The sequence below is a fragment of the Sitophilus oryzae genome, unplaced genomic scaffold, assembly GCF_002938485.1.
Source record: "Sitophilus oryzae breed Bouriz unplaced genomic scaffold, Soryzae_2.0 scaffold_1604_pilon_pilon, whole genome shotgun sequence".
Classification (NCBI taxonomy): Eukaryota; Metazoa; Arthropoda; class Insecta; order Coleoptera; family Curculionidae; genus Sitophilus; species Sitophilus oryzae.
This window is the reverse complement of record NW_022146286.1, coordinates 314,352-335,538: the sequence shown is the minus strand read 5'-3', so window position 1 is coordinate 335,538 and position 21,187 is coordinate 314,352. Positions and strand designations below refer to the sequence as shown.

Genomic DNA, 21,187 nt, shown 5'->3' with positions numbered 1-21,187 from the left:
ATTGTAGCTCTGAAGATATTCTGATTTAAAATAAATGTATTATTTTTATTTTTTTTGACATAAATCTGAAACTAATCAGGATACCGGGGTTTTCTTCATATGTGTTTGTCAAACTTCTAATTACGCAACTTTTGTCCCATTTAACCGAATTCGTATCTCTCGTAGTTCCTGAGATGGCAATGTTGAGCATCGAAATTGTCACCACCCTATTTACCCTTATTTATTCGATAAGTCGAAGAACTCGAGCTGTTATTGCTACGAGAGGTGGATATACACGCTATTAAAATTATTATAAAATTATTGTTTTTGTCAATAAAAGAATAATAAAAAACGTATTTACTGCGAAGTTTGTGGCACACTCTGTATAATATTATTATATCTCATTTTCAGGTTATACAGGAAAAATTGGAAATAGTAATGCAAAAGAAAAATAGCACATATATAGAAGAAGGTATAGATTAGATATGATTCGAACAGTTTTAGTAAAAAAAGTTCTAATTTGGCGATATAAACTTGATCGACAAATGATAATTATCTTTTCAGAAACCAAAAAACGCATGGTCTTTTTGGACTACATAATTGAAAGTAACGAATTTACCTCTATAGAGCTAAGGGACGAAGTCTTCATATTTCTATTTGCTGTAAGAAATAATAAATTGTTAATAAATGCAGGTCCATTAATTTAACACAATTAATTGAATATATCGGGTGTTTTTCAAAAGTTGCTCACCCCTATAACTTTTTTATTTTTTCAGATAAAAAATCGAGATTTGATTGATTGACGTATTCAGTTAGTTTCGGTCACTTCCTGTTTCACTCGAAACTTTACCCCCACAACTTTTGAAATGTTCATTTAAAAATAGTGTGTCAAATGTCAGTCTAGAGTTTCAGTCAACTTTTCCGCTACTAATTTAATGCACCCTAACCCTAATAAAATCTATACGCTTGGTGCATTCTCCGCCGGTGCTGCTACTATCGGAGAATATCGCAAAAAAAGTAGTACTTACAAATACACGGGTTTAAATAGCGAGGATACGAAAAATTTATTATTTAATTCTTCTAAAAGTATTAGGAAGTATAATTTGTAAAAATTCAAAAAGTAAAAATAAAAAAGTAAATATTTTGATATCTTCAGAAGGTCTAACTTGTATTATAATTTATTATTCCAGTTAAAAACCTTTTTAGATGAGTTCAACTACGGTAGCGAGCATAGTTTTAACCACCGGTTTTGCTAGTGGAGCATAATTGGGGCTATTTCGGCTATAACGAATTTTTTTAAAGGTACATAATTATAACTTTAGAAGTTGTTCATAAAATATTTAATCACTAGTTGATTAATAAAAGTATACCATTAATATTGCAAATTATATTTTATCCTCTCATAATATACGATTATTTAATTTTTTGATTATGTAAGGAGCACTTTGTTTACCTACTCTTTTGTTTCGTCAAACTGCTTGAATCCATTTTTGCTTTTGATCAAATTGGCGTAAGGAGACGCGCGTCTTGATAAAAATATGATTTCTTGTCGCGTTGACGCTGGAATGCGTGTGGCCTTATTTCAGTTGACTGGTATCATTCTGTGCTGGTATCATTAAGTAGGAGTACTGCTGGTATAGAGACAACATTTATCATTCGCAATGGCTGAGAATAATACAGGGTGGGCCACTGAAAACTTACAATGGCTATAATTTTTAAACCAAAAAAGATATCAAAAAAATAAAAAATACCGTTTCTATGATATCGAAGGGGAATACATATGACGTATTTTTTGAACCACCCCGACCTACCCCTTAGGCGGCACCCCTACTCACTTGAAAATCTTAAATGGCAATACCCTTTTTGGAAAGTAATTAAAAGTAAATTAAATGGCCTTTTTGGAAAGCCCATGAAAAATGCTAAACGACGATCATAACGTTTTTAGTGTAAAATTGAAAAATTACCCCTTACACGAAAAATTAGGTGGACATTAATGAAAAAAGTAATTTTTTCAGCATAAGTTACAATTTGGGATCCAGCTAAATGAGGCAAATGAGGAATTTTTTAAACCACCCCGACCCACCCCTAGGTGCCATCCCCTCACTTCTAATCTCATCAATGCCATTTTTAAATGTAGATAATAAAAAAGGCAACACAAAGATGTTTTTGCAGCCTAATTTTGCGATAACGCAAATTCTTCCTTATCATCTATTTTTTTACTTTCAACAAACAGGAATCTTAAACCGGCATATCTTTGCGTTTTTGCACTGTCTTCTATCGATTTTTAATCGTTTGCAAATTTGGTGGTATTTTAAACGTTTATTTGATTCGCTGATTTGAAAGAAAAATGGTTTATAGGTACTGTGGAAGAAAGAATTCAAATAGTTTTTCTTTATGGTGCTGAAGGTACCTATGTGTTATTTGAGAACGGCCCGTGCTTTCAATGAGAGAAATCCGGACAAAAACGTAAGTCACGTTTATGTTAGAAATTTGATTTTAAAGTTTCAAGAAACTGGGTCGGTCAAAAGTAAAACAAGGACAGGGCCCAGGGTACTGAATGAAGAAATACAGATGGAAGTTATTGGTCAGGTATCGGTCAATCCAGAAGCATCAACACGCCAGTTGGCCTCAATCACAGGTATACCTCGAACATCTGTCAGGAGAGTATTGAAAATGCACAAATTCCATCCCTACAAAATGAAGGTTCTGCAGGAACTTGGCGACGACGATCCAGATAGAAGGATTCAGTTCTGTGAACTAATGACGGAGGAAATTCGAAGGGAACCTTCACTTACTCAAAATATTTGTTTTAGTGATGAGTGCTCATTTTTTTTAAACGGAATTGTGAATAAGAAGAACTGCAGATACTGGAGCGATGAGAATCCGCATATTGTTGTTGAAGGACACCCCCAACATCCCCAAAAGCTCAATGTTTGGTGCGGAATACTAGGAGATAAAATTATAGGTCCATTTTTCATCGACGGAAATTTGACTGGTGATGCTTATGTGGAAATGCTGAACAATTTGATAGAGCCAGCCATTGTAAATGAGATTGAAAAGCAAAGAGATTTGGAAGGAAATTTAACTCTTAATGAAGACCTCATACACTTTCAGCAAGATGGAGCCCCTCCGCTTTATTCTATTGTCACAAGGCGGTGGTTGGATAGATATTATCCAAGGCAATGGATTGGCAGAAGGGGTCCAATCGAGTGGCCGCCAAGGTCACCTGATCTCACTCCTTTAGACTTTTTCTTGTGGGGTTACACTAAATCCATAGTCTACAAGACAAAACCAGGTTCGTTGCAAGAATTGCGGCAGAGGATAACTGAAGCATGTCGAAATATTCCGAGAGAGACTTTCCAAAAAGTGAGAGAAGAATTTGAAAATCGTTTGTATTTTTGTATGGAAGAAAACGGCTGTCATTTTGAGCACTTGTTAAAATAAATTATCATTTTAAATTTCTTTCAAATTGTCAAACCTACATTTCTTATCACTACTTACCAGTAATTGTTGAAATAAGACAGTTGAAATCTGTATGACCATCGTTCAGCAATTTCAATTAACTTTCCAAAGAAGTGTCACAAGTGGGGTATCGCTATCTTGAGATTAGAAGTGAGTGGGTGGCACCTAGGGGTGGCCGGTGTGGTTTGAAAAATACCTCATTTGCCTCATTAAGCGGGGTCCCAATTTGTAATTTATGCTGAAAAAATCACTTTTTTCATTAATGTCCACCTAATTTTTCGTGTAAGGGGTAGTTTTTCAATTTCACCCTAAAAACTTTATAATCATCGTTTAGCATTTTTCATGGGCTTTCCAAAAAGGCGCCACAAGTGGGGTATTCCCATTTAAGATTTTCAAGTGAGTAGGGGTGCCGCCTAAGGGGTAGGTCGGGGTGGTTCAAAAAATACGTCATATGTATTCCCCCTCGATATTATAGAAACGGTATTTTTTATTTTTTTGATATCTTTTTTGGTTTAAGAATTATATCCATTGTAAGTTTTCAGTGGCCCACCCGTATAATAACATCCGTATTCAACAGGCGGCGTGCGTTATGGAATGCATCTCATCCAGACCACAGAAACCGCTATGTATTAGACGAACTTTGGGCAGAAGTGGCTATTATCGAATAAAATCTCATTTTCACTGTCGGAGAACATTGTACATACTGGTTTGAATTTGGAAAGTCGGGCAATAAATCGCAACTTTTGTCTCCTTACTATGTACCTGTCTCCTGTCGCGTCGCTTATCTTGTCTCTTACCTCGTCGCTGTGCCTCTAGCCTCTTACCTCGTCGCTGTACCCTCTAGCCTCGTCGCTCCACTATGTTTTTACCCTAAGAAACTATGAAGCTAAAATGTTGTTTTGGGGAGAGTTGAATGTCCGGGAAAATTCACGTTATTGAATGTTATTACACCCAACAACGCCCTAATTACGCTCTCCTTTACGCGTTAACATTTTTTCGGTAATTTTATTAACATTTGAAATTGTCACAACAGAACAGGACGAATCGAACACAACAGAACATAGTTCGAATTCTTTTTTACTTAATAACTGCACTACCAAAAAACTATAAATATTATGACAGAACCACGATTTCAATATTATTTTAATGCGATCGACATGACGGCGGCGTGAAATGATAATTTCTGAGCTTTGCCGTTGAAGTGCTCCCTAGTAGTATTTTCACGACTTGCGACCATATGTTTACTAAACACAACGTTGGATTAGTTACAAAAAATAGTTAGCTCCGTACCTTGGGCATTAAAATAAATGCAAACGTTGTTGTAACGTTGTGCCGACGTTGAACTAGTACTGCAACAAAGTAAAAGCTTCTGCGACGTCGAATAAACGTTGTCTTGTAACCTTTATTGCTTAAGTGATCTTTAGGTGATTCGGACAACGTAGTTACAATGTTGGGCAATAAAGTGTTTTCCGACGTCACTTTCAGGACCGATTCCAACGTTATGCAAACGTCGTCTGTTTTACTAATTCCAACGTTGTTTAGATTTCCTTATTCTTACGTTGGTAGGACGTCGAGCCACTAACTTTTTCCAACTGTATTGAACCATACCTTAAATCTTAAATTTTCACTTCATTGTTCTGCTCAGTCAGACAATTCAGTGCTGTTTTTGTTTTTATAAAAAAAACTTAATTAAAATGGGACATAAGAAAGGTACATATAAAACTAAATTTAAATATACATCGACATATTACCGATACTTTATCCACTCCTTCGTTTATTTAGAATATAGAGGGCGGCACAAGCTAGACTCTAGGATGACTAAATTAGGCAATCTTGCGACTAGTATACTACCTGTTAAGGCTGAACTGCGACTTTATTAGTCCAGTATGCGACTACTCGAACTACTCCATCTTAATCTCCAAAACAACAAAGTGAAAGCCGCCATGTTGTTAAATAAGAAAACGTTTCGTTCCTAAAATAGCAATTCCTGCTTTTTGAATACATTAACTTGAAATATTTGACCCTAAAAAACACGCGGAAACAATTTTTTCGACTGCGAATAAATTATTCTCATTTTACTAAAAAAAAGAAATTCAAGAACTTTTTTAAAACTTCTTTAATTTTAAGGCCCATTAGTATTTTTCAAAGTAGAAACAATACATTTATCAATAAAGTTGTTTGCGTTTAACATTTTTGCCTTGGGTAACGAGTTACAGAGAGTCGGTTAAAGCGTTTCAATAATTATGATCTTCAAACATCCTCCACACTTAAATACTTTTGTTTTATTTTCCTTTACTGCCATCTGGCATATGTCTCTAACTAAATCATAAAAATAATATTTTTACTATAATTATCCCAATTTAGGATAAAACGCGACTTAGACGCCATATTATTATAGTTTTGTTTTTCTGTGAATTAGGATTTTAAACAACGTTGCAGTTTGTACTAAATTAGGCTGCTAGCCAACGTCGGTATCCAACGTCCTTTCGACCCAAAAATTATTCTCCAAACTAGTGCAGACACTAGTGCAACTAGGGTTAGCACGAGGTTGTGCCGACGTTGCGCCCCGACGTTTGGTCGCGTGACACAACGTTGTCCCGACATCCAAATGCTGCTTGGGCTGCGGTATGAATTTGTTGAAATCAACTGAAATGCACCAAGCCTATACATTTACATAAGCATACATTTATGATAAATACCAAAACATATTCTTTTGAGCTTTATATCTCAAATAACTTGATTTTCCTACACTTTTAAGGGCACTGATACGACAGCATCCGCTCTATCTTTTGTATTTGCAGTATTAGGAATGTTTACGGATGTACAGGTAAAGGTTCTAGGCTCTAGAACTCCATCCATTTTTACAGAGTTTTTATTTTCATCAGGATAAAGTACTCGAAGAAGTTCTGAGCATTATAGGGCCTGACAAGACCCCCGGATTTGAACATTTGCATCAGTTACATTATACTGAACGAGTGATTAAGGAGACACTGAGATTGTTCCCAGTCGGTGCCTTCTTTCTGAGATACGTCAGTCAGGATACAGATTTCGGTAAGAGCAAAATAAAACGAAGAAACACTATTTTATATTTTAGAAAGTTTGGCATAGAATTTTGAACACCCTGTATGCATATATCAACTATAGTAAATACCTAGCATAATTTTGATTTCAGGACATTTCTTGTATTTTTAATATTTTTTTTTAAAAAGTCTCAAAGAAATATTTTTATTATTTATTAATATTTTTGAAACTATCAAATTATCAAATCAGATTAGAATTCAATTACTCCAGTCAAATTAGTTAAAAAATTCTCTAATTTGACCGGGCTAAATATCTTTCTGGATTTGAATATGCTATTTTTCCCACTATTTTCCGTTGAATTTTTATTCTATCGTATCTGGTGTGTCACACTATTGCTGCGATTTTAGGTGATTTCGTTATTCCTAAATCAAGTCATGTTTATTTTGGACTGGTCTACATTCACCGAAACCCGAAATATTGGCCGAATCCGCTAAAATTCGATCCTGATAGATTTCTGCCAGAAGAAGTTGCTAAACGTCATCCGTGCACTTACATTCCTTTTTCGTATGGTCCAAGAAATTGCATAGGTTAGTAATAGATACATATACAGGGTGTCCCATTTTAGTTGAAATCATACGGTATCTCCGTTATTAGTTAGTAGTTAAAAGATAGGATGATGGTAGATGCCCAAATTTGTCAAAAAGAAGCTCGGAAACAAAGTGATCTATGAAAATTTTGTTTTTTGGTTTGGTTAGGTAGGTACGTCACGAAACGTTACGTCACAAAAGTATTAATTTTTGGGATTTTGACAATATAAAAACATACATATACAGCCGTTACTCGCTGACGAGTATTCGACACACATAAAGAAAATGGTCACGCAAGGCGTTTTCTTTCATGAGCTTTTCTGTGACTGAAAAGCCCGATACGTGATGTTATCTGCCTACCGCACTCCGGACATTCAAAAATCTCATTGCTTTGTTGCCTCTCTACTTTTTGGTTGCGCTGTTAACTGAGTTTACAACCCTTCTCCATTGAGTTCTATTGTGAGCTGCTTTTTCCCACTCATTCTGCATGTTAATTCCCTTTAAATTTTCGTGGAAAATGTCCTTGTATCTTTTCAGTTGTCCACCCGGCCTCCTCTTACCGTCCACAAGCTCACCGTAAAGCAGAGATTTTGGTATGCGGTTTTCTTGCATTCTGCATACGTGACCAGCCCATCTTAAGCGGGATTTTGTGACCATGACTTCAATACTCTCGCAGTTAGATTTTTCAAGGACCGATACGTTTGAGACATGATGGAACCACCGGACTCTTAAGAGTTGTCTAAGGTGTCTCTGTTGCAACTTGTTCAATGCGTTCATGTGTCGGCGGTAAGGCACCCAGGTTTCGCTCCCATATATCATGGTGGGGATTATAATTGCTCGGTATACTGCAAGTTTTGTTTTTGTACTCAAGTATGATTGTAGAAAACCCTGTCTTTTAATTTCCAGAATGCCCTTGAGGCGCTACTAATCCTGTGCTGAATTTCAGAGTCAATATTGGCCTTTTCCGAAATCAAACTGCCAAGGTAATTGAATTCCGCCACATATTCCAATAGTTCTTCTCCGATTTTTATAGCATTGTTGTGATCTTCCGGGTGAGTGCACATGATTTTAGTTTTGTCGATGTTTAGCTTAAGGCTCAAAGCCTCGTATGCCCAGGTATATGTGTTCAACATTTCTTGTAATTGTTGTACCGTGTTTGCAACTAGAGTGCAGTCGTCAGCGTATTGAAGTTCTGTGATAAATTTTGTACGTGTTTTTGCCCTGAGTCTTTTTATGTTGAACAGACCGCCGTCATATCAGTATCTAATGCCCAATCCTCTCTCCTGCAGTTTGCTGTCCACTATAATGGAGAGCGCTGCCATGAATATGTTGAATAGGAGAGGCGCTAAGACACATCCCTGCCTAACTCCTGTATTTGTTAGGAATGGGTCTCTCAGTGATCCATGATGTGACACTCTTGACTTGTTGTTTTGGAGGCTTTTACACACTGTAAGAAATTTGTTGGGTACTCCGAACTTTTCCATAATTGCCCAAAGCGCATCTCTGTTCACAGAGTCGAAGGCTTTTGTTAGATCGATGAATGCAACATAAAGTTTAGACTCCTGCTCTTTTACTTTTTCCTGTAGTTGACGGATGGAAAATATGGAATCGACGGTGCCGCGGTTGGTACGAAAACCCCTTTGCGATTCTGGAAGGATTTTTTCTATATATGGGTGCAGGCGGTTTGACATTATTTTTGCAAGAATTTTTCCGCCGATAGCCAATAGCGAAATTCCCCGGTAATTTCCGCAGTCTGATGCACTTCCTTTGTTCTTAAATATATTCACTATATTCGCGTTGCGAAAATCGTGAGGTACCTCTCCGCTTTCCCATACGACATCAAAGAGAGCCTTAAGATGATCCATAATTTCTTTACTTGCACACTTATAGATTTCCGCCGGAATCGCGTCACAGCCAGCTGATTTGTTGCTGTTTTATGGAGGTCTTTATTTCTTGTTCTGTTATTGGGATGTCTAATACATCGAGGCTGTTATACTGAGGTATTGTGTTTAGTGCTTCCATATTGGGGTTGTTTTCTTGGTTAAGGATATGGCTGTAATGTTCTTTCCAGTGATTTCTGATTTGTTCTTCCTCTTTTAGAAGTTCGCCATTTTGAGCCATGATTGGGCAGCTTACCTTCTTAGTTGGACCGTATACTTCTTTTACAGCCTCGAAGAATTTACGATAATCGTGATGAGTGGCGTACTCTTGAATCTGATTCGCTTTTTGTGACCACCAGTTATCCTTTACTTGGCGCAGTTCTCTTCGAAGGGTGTTGTTGGCTGCTTTAAAGTTATCTACCAGTCTTGGATTAAGTGGATTTGCAGTGACGGCTTGATGTGCTCTATGCTTTTGTTCCAAAAAAGCCTGTATATGCTGTTGATTTTCGTCAAACCAGTCTGGTTGTTTCTTTTTGTTCGACTTTCCCAGTACTGCTTCGCTGGTTTTATGAATCGCATCCCTTAATTGTGTCCAGTCTTGTTCAGCTTCCAATATTGAGATTGAAGTTATCGGTGGAAGTGATTCTTTGATGGCTTCCCGGAGGGCGTCGGCGGTATTCTTGTTCTCTAGATCCCGTACGTTCAATCTGGTCATGTTGTTTTGCTTTTTACAGCGTGGATGTTTGGGTTTTAACTGGATTTTCATTTTTGAAATTAAAAGTCGGTGGTCAGTGCCGCATTCGGCATCTATTCTAGCTTTTGTGAGCCTAACATCTTTTAGATGCATCCTTCGAACGATTATGTGGTCCAATTGATGCCAGTGGCCTGATCTAGGATGTTTCCAGGTATCTTTAAACTTGTTCATCAACATGAACCACGTATTGGTGATGCAAAGATTATACTCTGCGCATGTTGTTAATAAGCGTTCACCATTGCTATTTGCGTTTTCCATTGTTTTCCCAATACGTCAGGCCATATTTCCTGTTGTTTGCCTACACGGGCATTAAAGTCACCTAGCAAGATGATTCGTTCGTGCTTTGGAATTCGTTGAAAGGCATTTTGTAATGCTTGGTAAAATTTATCCTTATCTTCAATTTTAGCGTCAAGGGTGGGAGCGTAGGCACTAATGTTGTTGACGTAAGTTTTGTCTGATATGGGGTACCTTAGGGTCATAAGACGTTCGGAGACACCAATAGGTACTTCTGTTAACTTGGTGGCGATTTCGTTTTTGATCGCAATGCCTACACCATGAATTCTCCTGTGTGTTGCGGGGTGACCTTTCCAAAAGAAGGTGTAATGCTCCTCAGTGAGACTACCTTCATCTGCAAAGCGTGTTTCGCTTAGAGCGGCAACATCTATATTTAATCGGTGGAGTTCCTGTGAGACCAGTGCTGTTCTTCTCTCTGGTCGATTTGAATTTATCTTGTCCAGTAGAGTGCGGACGTTCCACGCCGCGAACGTGAAACATTGATGTTTTTGTTTCTCCGATGATACGCTCGAGTAGGCACCCCCTCCCGGAGATCCGATTGAGGGGTATTTTACCTCCGGACGATAATTTTGTCCCACTCGAATGTTCCATCATTGCTGTGTGTAAGCTGCGTGAAAAGGTTTAACTGTGGCGGTTACGCTGCCGCACAGTTTTGGCTGCAACTGTAGCACGGGATGGCTATGGCACAGTGAGGACTGCGACGATAGTTCCCTTGTGCTACGTTCTCGGCCGGCTAGGTGTATTTTATTACTCCTTTTCCCCAGAAGATGGTAGGTCTGAGGGTTGTATAAGGTTATACCGCCTATACTCGGACGTCAGAGCCTCGTTTGTGTAAACAGGGTGCACCACGTGAAGGTGAGGTTGACTTTTGGGTAAGCTAGGCTATATGTATCGCTTCAATACCCCTTGCACCCCGCTTCAATACCCCTTGCACAATATAAAAAAGTCATTTTAACGCCTAGGTATAAAAGTAAAGTATTTTTAAACGGTTTTATTTAGCTCGACCCGTACGGTATTTATTTATTTGTTTGGGTCAAAATTAGAAATTGAAATTTAAGTACCTTCCTGTTGTCAGATTGATCTGAAATTTGGTACACACCTTTAGTTCCGATGACAATACAATATAGTAATATCAATAACATTGTAAATCTAAGATGGCCGCCGGTACAAAATGGCGGATTTCATATTTTTCCACAACCCCTCAATATGGGTATCAAATGAAAGGGCTACACTAGTAGAATACTGTGATTATGACAAAATTTAAAATCCAAGATGGACGTCCTTACAAAATGGCGTATTAGGTGAGGGCATGAGTAGTCGTGTCCAGAACAGTTGTGTCCAAGATTGTGTGACGTTAGAAGGACAGATAAAAAAAAATAGGTGATGAATTTGTGAAAATGTTGCGGTCCAACATTGACGTTACAAAAGGATTGGTAAACGGTGCTATAGGCCACATTACAGAAATTGTTTAGCCTCAGTTCCGTCGAACCCAAATGTACGAAACATGTACCATCAGTTTGGATTGACTTTGGCAGAGACGGCATACACGTTATACACCCGAAAGCCATACAGTTTCCAGCAAAATTCAGTTATGGTACGGCTGAAAGCAGGATGTTACCCTTAATTTTGTCATGGGCATCCACCGTCCATAAAATGCAGGGCAGCACAGTCGACCATGCAGTAGTGTATTTGGGCTCAAAATGGTTTGAGGAAGGGCAAGCATACGTGGCTCTAAGTCGAGTCAAGTCTCTGGAAGGGCTATGTATTGAGGAATTAGATTGTAATAAATTATCAGGTAAAAAAACATGTAATAATGATGCACTAAATGAATTAAATAGAATGAGGAATATTCGGTAGGCATTTCCGTTAAATACTAAAAACTAGAAAAAATCGGTAAAAAAACTTTTAAGTTAAACGGTTTTATCTTATGTGCACTAAAAACTAGAAAATAATAATAACAATTAGGTATTTTGGACTTCTAGTTCAGAAATATTTTAGTACTAGGCAGAATAGCTTTTAGGCATATTAGACTAAAATAAAAACGTGGGGCCTCTCTGAAATCCTACTTGTGGCAAAGCATATCTTTATACTTTGGTAGATCATGAGCTCGGCATTCGCTGGTGAAGCCGCCACGGCTGGTTATTGATTGTCAAAATCTCCAGTTACGATTATAGTAAGTCGATGCAATCCACACTTAGTATAGAAGAAAGTATTACAGCAATAGTTAATGGGCCCCACGTTTTTATTTTAGTCTAATATGCCTAAAAGCTATTCTGCCTAGTACTAAAATATTTCTGAACTAGAAGTTCAAAATACCTAATTGTTATTATTATTTTCTAGTTTTCAGTGCACATAAGATAAAACCGTTTAACTTAAAAGTTTTTTTACCGATTTTTTTTACGCCTAAGCATCAAAGTACGAAAATATATTATCAAACTGACTTAAAGTGTCAAATTCAACGCGCGTAACCATAGTTTCTCGATATACAGGGTGCTACAAATTCGAGGTACGAGCATTGGTATCTCGATAACCGTAATAGATACGCACATGGTTAAATTGGGACAAAGTTGCGTATTGGGATGTTCACCAAGATGCCATCAAAAAAGTTTTAAAAATTTCAAGGACTGCTGAGTTTTTTGGAAAAAAATGATTTTTTTGAAAATCAATTCTATTTTTTCCAGTCGTCACTTTTTAGAAAATCAAAAAACTAATTGCATATTCTCATTGCCACTTTATTAGTGTTATCTGATAGTACTTTTAGATTTCCAAATTAGCTAATAATCTGTGAGTTACAGTGGCCAACTTAATTTTTTTAAATACGGACCAGCATTTTTTATTTCAGGTTTTGAAAGAACTCGGTCTCCTGAATACAATGATATGCCACATTTTATACTTTTTTTTGTTTTGGACACCTTAACAGCAACGTACAGGACTATTTAATTATTATTTAAAATAATAAGTCCGACTCTAGTTTCTTAAATTATTTAATCTGATTATATTCATTGCAACAATAATGATCAGCGCTAATTAACATTGAATAAAGAAAATAGAGCCAATTGGTAGATTCAAATAAATAATATCCCGGTCAGAAATTTAAAGATATTATTTTTAACTTTTTTTATTGTGAATTGGAACTCTCAGTGTGCGATCTAATAATATGCATAATATTAATCGAAGTTATTATAAATAAATCAACTTCTACAAACTAGTTTCTAATGTTCTACATGTTCGAAAGAGTTAACACCCTCCCTATTGCACAAATTTGTTTTTCGCTCAATTTTATTTATAGCTCTTTGAACTTTCTTCTTATACTTGCCGTATGTATGTACTCTTTATTGTAAATTGAATACCGCAAGCATTGTATTTTGTACTCTTTATTGTAAATGTTGAGATGGATTAATTTAACTTTTTTACAAATGACATCAAATAATGTGCCCCTTGGCGATAGGTCGAGTAACCTCGCTGGACATTATACTGCTCTACCATTTCCAATCCATCTTCCGGGAAAATTATTTGATTGTTTATATTATATTTATATTAATTATTTTATATTATTTTATAGCATTTGATTTTCCATATTCAATGTTTTACCACACGTCATTCTTAAGTTTGAAAGATTATTAATATTGTAACGATGAAAAGATTAAATATTTAAAAAAAACAGAGCCGGACTTGATATTAGTTTAAATAAATTGTGTTCAAATGTCAAAACAAAAAAAAATAAGTGTGGCATATCATTGTACTCAGGAGACCGAGTTCTTTCAAAATCTGAAATAAAAAATGCAGTTCCGTATTTAATAAAAAATAAGTTTGCCTCTGTATCTCTGCCACGCCCTTTCTAATTTGAAGTTCAATAAAACACAAGTTTACTTAATGCAGAATGAGTTACATAGAGGCCACTAGCTTTTTAATTTTAACAGCCGGGTGGTCGGGGTTCAAAGATATTAATAAAAGGGCGCCACGAGATTATACTCTATGAACTCGGCAATAAAGATGTAACTATTAAGTAGACTTCAACACTAACCTCGAACTGTTGAGTGCAACTATTATGAACTTCAAATATTCTATAACTATTTGTACTTAAGTGACTCTAACTTAACTATGAGACTAGACTGCAAATAATACTACTAAAAATGTTTAAGCAATTTATTAAAATATTAAAAGTTAATATTTAAAGAAATGGAAATGAATAAACGTTGAAAAGTAGAATAACATTTAAATCAAGAAAACTAACTAAAAGTATGACGTCATAATCCCCCTTACTTAAACTAAGTACAACATCCTGGGTGGATTACAAATATCAAACTAAATCTAAACTAAAATTGAACAGTCTTACTCTATTCGATTGTACTTGAAAACTTCCTCCGGCTGAGCTACGGTGTATAGCTACAGGGTAGCTAGGGCGGTGCACAGCAGCTCGGTGTACTGTCACTGGAGCCCACGGATGTCAGCAGACGTACGGATGCCGGGCAGGTGTAGGACTTCAAAAGGTGAACATAAAAACTCTAAATAACATTGGTTGTCTTAGAAAAGAGCCTCAATTATAGAACAAGGACTAGCATAACGTGTAGGAGTTAATAAAGGTTATAAAGGACTAATTAAATCTGAACTTTACCTCAACGAGGGTTTATGATGTCCAACGGGTACCTCTACACGGACAACAGGAACGGATTGAATTCTGGACTGTTCTGTACTACGGTCTGGATCGGTCTTTTTGCTCTACAATTACGAACAACCAAATAAGACTTAAGAAAGATAACACTCAACTAATCTTTCTACACCACGTGGGCGTGGAAAAGTCGAAAACCAGACAACAATATGAACAAAAATCAGTTGAACATTGACTTAGAATAGGCAGAAGAATTATAGCATACCTTGGAACTATTCGGGGACTTCTTGGGCACGTGGAATCGGGGCACGTGGAGTATTTTAATCCCATTGCGGAAATTGGTCGGCGGTCCATAAAAATCATCAAAATCCAACCACGTCTCTGACCAAAGGTGTTTCGGAAGCCTTAATCCTTCTTTACGAAGACCTGCTATTCACCAACAGGGAATGCTTCACGAAACGGCAGCCAGTTCTTCACGACGACATTCGGACGGTGGGTACACAAGAAGTGATGCAAGGATTCGATTTCCTTCACAAAATCAGATTTCAACCGGAAATCTCCTCCAGGATATAGATAGAGAACTATATATCTTGACTAGTCCAACTCACAAAAGGCATAAATAAAAACGATGTTCTAGAATATTTTCCAACAGCCATATTTCATATCCGGTCAATGAACGAACTAACTCAGAAATTCCACAATTAAATGAATAAATTGCACACTGCGATCCACATCAAAAATAACCAATTTAACTACGAAATTTTATCTGATAATTATAAAATTTCAATAACCAAAACAAAGGATAAATAAATCCAAAAACATCTGATTTGATCTGACAATGATAAGTGACGAACAGGTGATGATCAAAGATATAGAGAGATGGACAAAATTCTAATGCTGGGCCAGTGACAATATTGTGGAGCTGAAGCCAGTATAATATCGCGGTGTATATTCGGTTGCATAATGGTAAAATACTAAATAAAATAATATTTAACAATAAAATTATAGTAAACATGATGCAAAAATAATAGTTATTTGCGATAATTTATGAGCTAGCACACAGAGGTCGTTGCGAGGAAATTTGACTGTTACATCTCAAAAACTATCAACTAATTTGAAAATCTAAAAATACTATCGGATAGCCCTAATAAAGTGGCTATGAGAAAGTAACGAAAAAATAAAACTGATTTTCACAAAAATCAGTTTATTCCAAAAAACTCAGCAATCCTTCAAATTTTTAAAACTTTTTCGATGGCATCTTGGTGAACATCTCAAGATGCAACTTTGCCCCAATTTAACCATGTTCGTATCTATTACGACTAACGAGATACCAATGCTCGGACCTCGAATTTGTAGCACCCTGTATAATTACATACAAGGTATGACTTTTAAATCTTTTCATATTAGGTATTTGGAACCTTTGAAATTGTTTAAAAAAATATCTATTTGTGGCGTTTGAAAAAAATAGCTTGTTCTATTCGGAATAAAAATGACTTTTTTTGCCTTAGCTGTATGTCGACCCAGTAACGCTCGTCCGTCAAACGTACAGCCTCGCCACAAGAAGTGTCATTTTTACTCCTAATAAAACAATATACCGTCAAAAGGGTGTCAGCGATGGATATGAAATGAAGATCGCTATTATTTATTATGTAAATTTATATGGGAAATGTCATCGACCATCGTTTCCCAGCCAATGGACGCCGTTTTTTTTTCGATCATACGGTACTATTATCATTTTCTTTATTCCGTTTTCCGTTTGACAAAAAAGTACGACAGATTTGTGCAAACCGTATATCCTCCTTTCATCGTTAATAACGAAGATATCATAACGATTTCAACTAAAATGGGACACCCTGTACCCACGTTTCAGTAGGATTATTTTTTATCTCATTGAGGCTACTAAAATGACTTTAATATACTAATAAGATTAAATTAATTTAACCATAAACAAATATAGTTCATATCAAATAAACTTTTAGTCACGTGATTAAGCTTGACCGTTACAGCGTTGCCCTCTTTTACATATTTTCTGTTAATCAAAATATTTTAGGAGACAAACATAAATTAATTATAAATATGTAAACAGTTACTATTTACATCAACAAAACTCACCCTCTTAACAGCACTTAAGGGGCATAAAAGTCCATTACTACCGCTTTTCCGTTCAAAATATTCTGATAAAGTTGCGATGAGTTGTACACTTGTACACTGAAGAGGTTCTAAAAAGAACAATGTTCGACTGCAAGGTCTGCTAGTAAAAATTTTTGAGCTTATAAAGTATCACAACACAATTTATTTAAGCCAAAAACTCGTAATACAAAACTAAAAAGTCAAAACGGACGACAATGTCAGGAAATAAATAAATAAACGTGGCAACTTGACATTTTTTACAGCAGAGCTATACCTGAATCCAGTGGCGTAGCTAGGTAACCAAGGGCCCTGGGGCAAATTAAAAAATGGGACCCCACTGCTATGTAAACTGATTGGGTTTTATGAAATAAAAATATGAAATATACAAATACTTTAAAAAGCTAAGCTACTTAAGCTCTTTTTTGTGCACTGCAGGGCAGGTAATAAAAATATTAAACAGTAACAACATAAATTACAATTAATACTTGGTGTAGGTTTGGCTAATAAAACGAAATAGAGAAGATTCAAGGGTTTATTATATTTACAATTTTTTTCTAGCTTTAGTTTTCGCAAAAGTATCAATGACTTCGTTTAAATCCAGGCTTTAGGCGGTTTTGTTTTCAATTGCTATTAGCGATAAATGTCGGAGTCGAGTTTGGCCCATATTACTTCTTAAATAATTTTTTATTATTTTTAATTTGCTAAATGACCTTTCAGCTACTGCAGAAGTGACAGGAATTGCAAAGAATAATAACATTGCTGTAAATACTTCCATTAGGTCGCATTCTAGCACTCCATATTTGCTCATTATTTCCTTAAATAATGAACAAGTCATGCTTGAACAGTCCATGCTTGAGTTAGTTGAGGTAAAACTAGGTGGTAAATATTAGTAAATTGAAGTGAAAAAGTAGGGTCTATTATATCTGAATACTTTCTTTGGAATTCGTCACACTTTTGTAATAAAGTTGCTTCATCAACATGTAATAAAAATGTTGGTGTTATCGAATGTTGGAAAATCGAATATATGACAGACTGCACTCATACCAATAAAACGTGTACCTATCTAATTGAGATATTACTGTGTCTAGTACATTATTGAAAATGTCAATTTTAAATATTTTTTCTCGGTTTGAAAATCGGTGATCAGCAGCTAATTCATCAAACTGTTTTTTAACTTTTCTTTGCTTTTTTCTTGAAAATGGGTATCAATACCATATTTTCTTGCAGTTTCACTGGCTTTGCACTTGAATAATTCGAAATCATTTCTACAAATGCAACTTTGCTGTGGTCTCTGCTAAAACTTTACTCGCCTCGGTCAAATTGATGTCGCATTTTTTAAAGTTTTGGATGCATAATTGATGTCGTTCAATACACTGTGCATGAACTCGCACATATCATTATCCGTCAAATTGACAACACTGCCAACCTACAAAAAGAATTTAACTCATAACTTTTGAATTTCTCTCAACTGAGTTGTCATGCTTAAAGTGGGGTTGCAACTTGTCATAATTATTTTGAAAATGGGTGAAATTTCTAAAAGTTCAGTTCGATCGTGGTTTCCGGTAAGGATTCGAGGGCCCCCTGAGCTTGAGGGCCCCGGGGCACTGCCCCGCCTAGCCCCTAGGTAGCTACGCCACTGCCTGAATCCCCAGCGGGAAAGTTAAATTCCAGTTAGTCAGCCCCCCCATACAGCCACGGTACGTACTATGTACGTACCTGGTACGTCGTAATGTTGGGACGAACGTCAGGTCTCTGGTACGTACAGGTATGTACTATGTACGTACTATGGACGTACATTTTCCAACGCTTTGTACGTCCCTGGGATGTGGTAAAGTACGTACTATGTACGTCGAAAGTACGTACAGTGTACGTACTATGGACATAAAATGTACGTACTATGGACATACAATGTACGTACTATGGACGTACAATGAATGAAATTTCATTTTTTTTATTCTCCAACTGCTTCTGACTAAAAATACAAAAAGAAAACTAAGTATTCAAATATCTAATTCTTGCTTTTGTTTTGAAAAAAATGGCCGATTCTCAATCATTCCAGGTTGTGACTGTGCTCTAATGTGAAATAGTCACATTAGATGTGGCAGAATCATGCAATTCATCTGATGATTCCCCACTTTGAGATACACAACATAAGTTATCTCGAGGGTTATCTGTTTCAGTTTCGCTAATGTTAAGATGTGGCAGAGAATCTTCAGACTGTAAATCAAGAACTGGAACATCTGATGTGCTATGTTGATCATTACAAGATTGAAGGAAAGATGCCTGATTGAATGAACCAGGCTGTCTATTTTGATTAGGGTATGGAGCCTCTCTCTTGAAGAGCTCTTTCAAACCGATTAATTTGAACATTTGCCCTTTTGTAATATTTGCTAGAAGTATCTTTGCGCCACATATATAGAAGAAAACAAGCTGGAAGTCGAACAACCTACGGCCACCAAGACACCCATTCACACAACACAATCGAAAAATGAAGCATGCTTAAAAATGGATCGGAGTAGGTGGGAACTCAATGTGTTGTTGTTTTTATTTTTTACGTTGATTATTAAAAGATCTGCCAATCGAAAACGCCATTAGAAAACGCCCGACTTTCGATTCCGACAAGACTCGAATGTGAACGAATAACTTAGCGGGAAATTTAAACATAGGACTACATAATTATCCTGTTTTAGCAGCTTGATTGCATAATATATTGCATTTTTAACCCATCAGATTTCCCCAAAGGCTGTCATGCATTATGGTCATTGGATAATTTAGGAAATCATTTTTTATAGCGGTCGGGTTAGATTTATTAATAAAACAAGTTGAGGTTAAAGTGACTTGAATTAACGTTAGCCTAGAAAAGATCCACCGATCCAGTCCATTAATTATTATTATTAGGTATATCTGACCAAAATAATCCAGTCATGATATTAAAATTAAATAACATTTTGTAATGAGTTGTCAAAAAACGTACGTACTGGCATGTACGTCCGTAGTGAAGTCCTACAATGTACCGTAAATAGTACATACATAGGGTACGTACTATGTACGTACACTTTTGTGTGGTAAAATTGTGTGTCCCTAAATGGTCTCGGGACGTACCGACGTAAAATGGACATAAAATGTACGTCCCTGGGACGAAGTGTGCTGTATGGGCCGCCGCCGAATACGTCCATGGTTGGCAACAATGTATTTAAAAATCGCGCCCTCGATTACGTAACTAAAAGTTTAATTGGTATCGAACAGAAGTAATATATTTTAGGACGATTTACTAAGAAACGCACTTTCTTTTTTAATATGACTTTTTAGGTAGATATTATGCCATGATGAACATGAAAGTAATCATAGCAACTGTAATAAGGAAATTCAGAATTCATTGCCAATACAAGAAAATCGAAGATATAAAATTGAAGACAAATATAACTTTGAGATTCAGAGATGGTGCTAAAGTTTCTGTAACACGCAGAGACATGTCTAACAATTAATTATTATCATTAGGTTTAACTCAAACAGAAAAAAATAGTAGGTACTTTATTATTTTAACTATAGATAACATATTGATGTAATTTATTTTCTATTTCGTAAGTATATATTATGAGAATACATTTTCACGTTTTTCAATTTGCTTTTCGAGTGAAATACTCACTTAAATATACAGGGTTGTTCATCACATACGACACGGAGTATTGTAGCTATATAAACGATTAGATTTTTACAAATTATAAGTTTTGGTTTTGTTACAATTTAAAAATAATTTTCCAAGATATATAGTGTCCCAAATAAGTAAAAAATATTATAGTTGTATTTTTTAAATGGATTTGTGGGGACACGCACCCCTGTGTTTCAAAATTATTAATAACTCTTGATATAGTAGATAAAGATGGAATCGGCCTGTTTACAAAAGTTTGTGGAAAAATTGTTTGTATATCCCGATAAGACCTATTTTGGAAATACCATTTTCCAATTTGAATTTTCTCACGAACTTTATAAACATCCATTATTTTACTTAAAAAATAAATTTTACATGAGAACTGTCGCGAGAATCTACGTATTCGTTTTGGCTATTAAAACACGAATAAATACAAATTCTGAAACATTCTTATCACATATCGACCTATTTTTATTTTATCGCATTTTTCGCCTGCTTTTTATCCGGCGGATGGGTATACGCTAATTCGTGGGGTTCTGCGTCTGTTACTACTACGGTGGTCCGGTCTGTATGTACAAACTGTACAGGTGATAAAAATAATATTGCATGTCCATTTGTTTACAAAAAGTTCATGTCTATTTGTTACAAAAATCTTTATAAAAGAGTATACCAATTAAATATACTGCTATTATTTCCGCCCAAAAATTAGTTAATTACCATACGTTTTAGTTAATAAATTATTCTAAATAAATGTGGATTTGACTCAGAAGTCAATATAATAATAAGAGATGAAAATGAAACTCTCTGTTGTTATAAATAAGT

At 35.9% G+C, this 21,187-nt stretch overlaps 1 protein-coding gene across 3 annotated transcripts in view; it reads left to right on the top strand.

Annotated features, from left to right (window-relative positions):
* The window catches only part of LOC115880010 (cytochrome P450 4C1-like), a 65,487-nt gene extending 45,166 nt beyond the window's left edge, over nucleotides 1-20,321 (top strand). For 2 of the 3 annotated variants that reach the window (XM_030897112.1, XM_030897113.1), the window contains exons 7-12: nucleotides 391-451; nucleotides 544-641; nucleotides 6,200-6,268; nucleotides 6,327-6,492; nucleotides 6,870-7,049; nucleotides 20,026-20,321. In XM_030897112.1, coding sequence (XP_030752972.1) covers nucleotides 391-451; nucleotides 544-641; nucleotides 6,200-6,268; nucleotides 6,327-6,492; nucleotides 6,870-7,049; nucleotides 20,026-20,201 — 750 coding nt within the window. In that variant the 3' untranslated portion in view covers nucleotides 20,202-20,321. The remainder of the gene's footprint in view (nucleotides 1-390; nucleotides 452-543; nucleotides 642-6,199; nucleotides 6,269-6,326; nucleotides 6,493-6,869; nucleotides 7,050-20,025) is intronic. The other variant, XM_030897114.1, reaches the window with a different exon arrangement.
* Nucleotides 20,322-21,187: the final 866 nt, after the last annotated feature.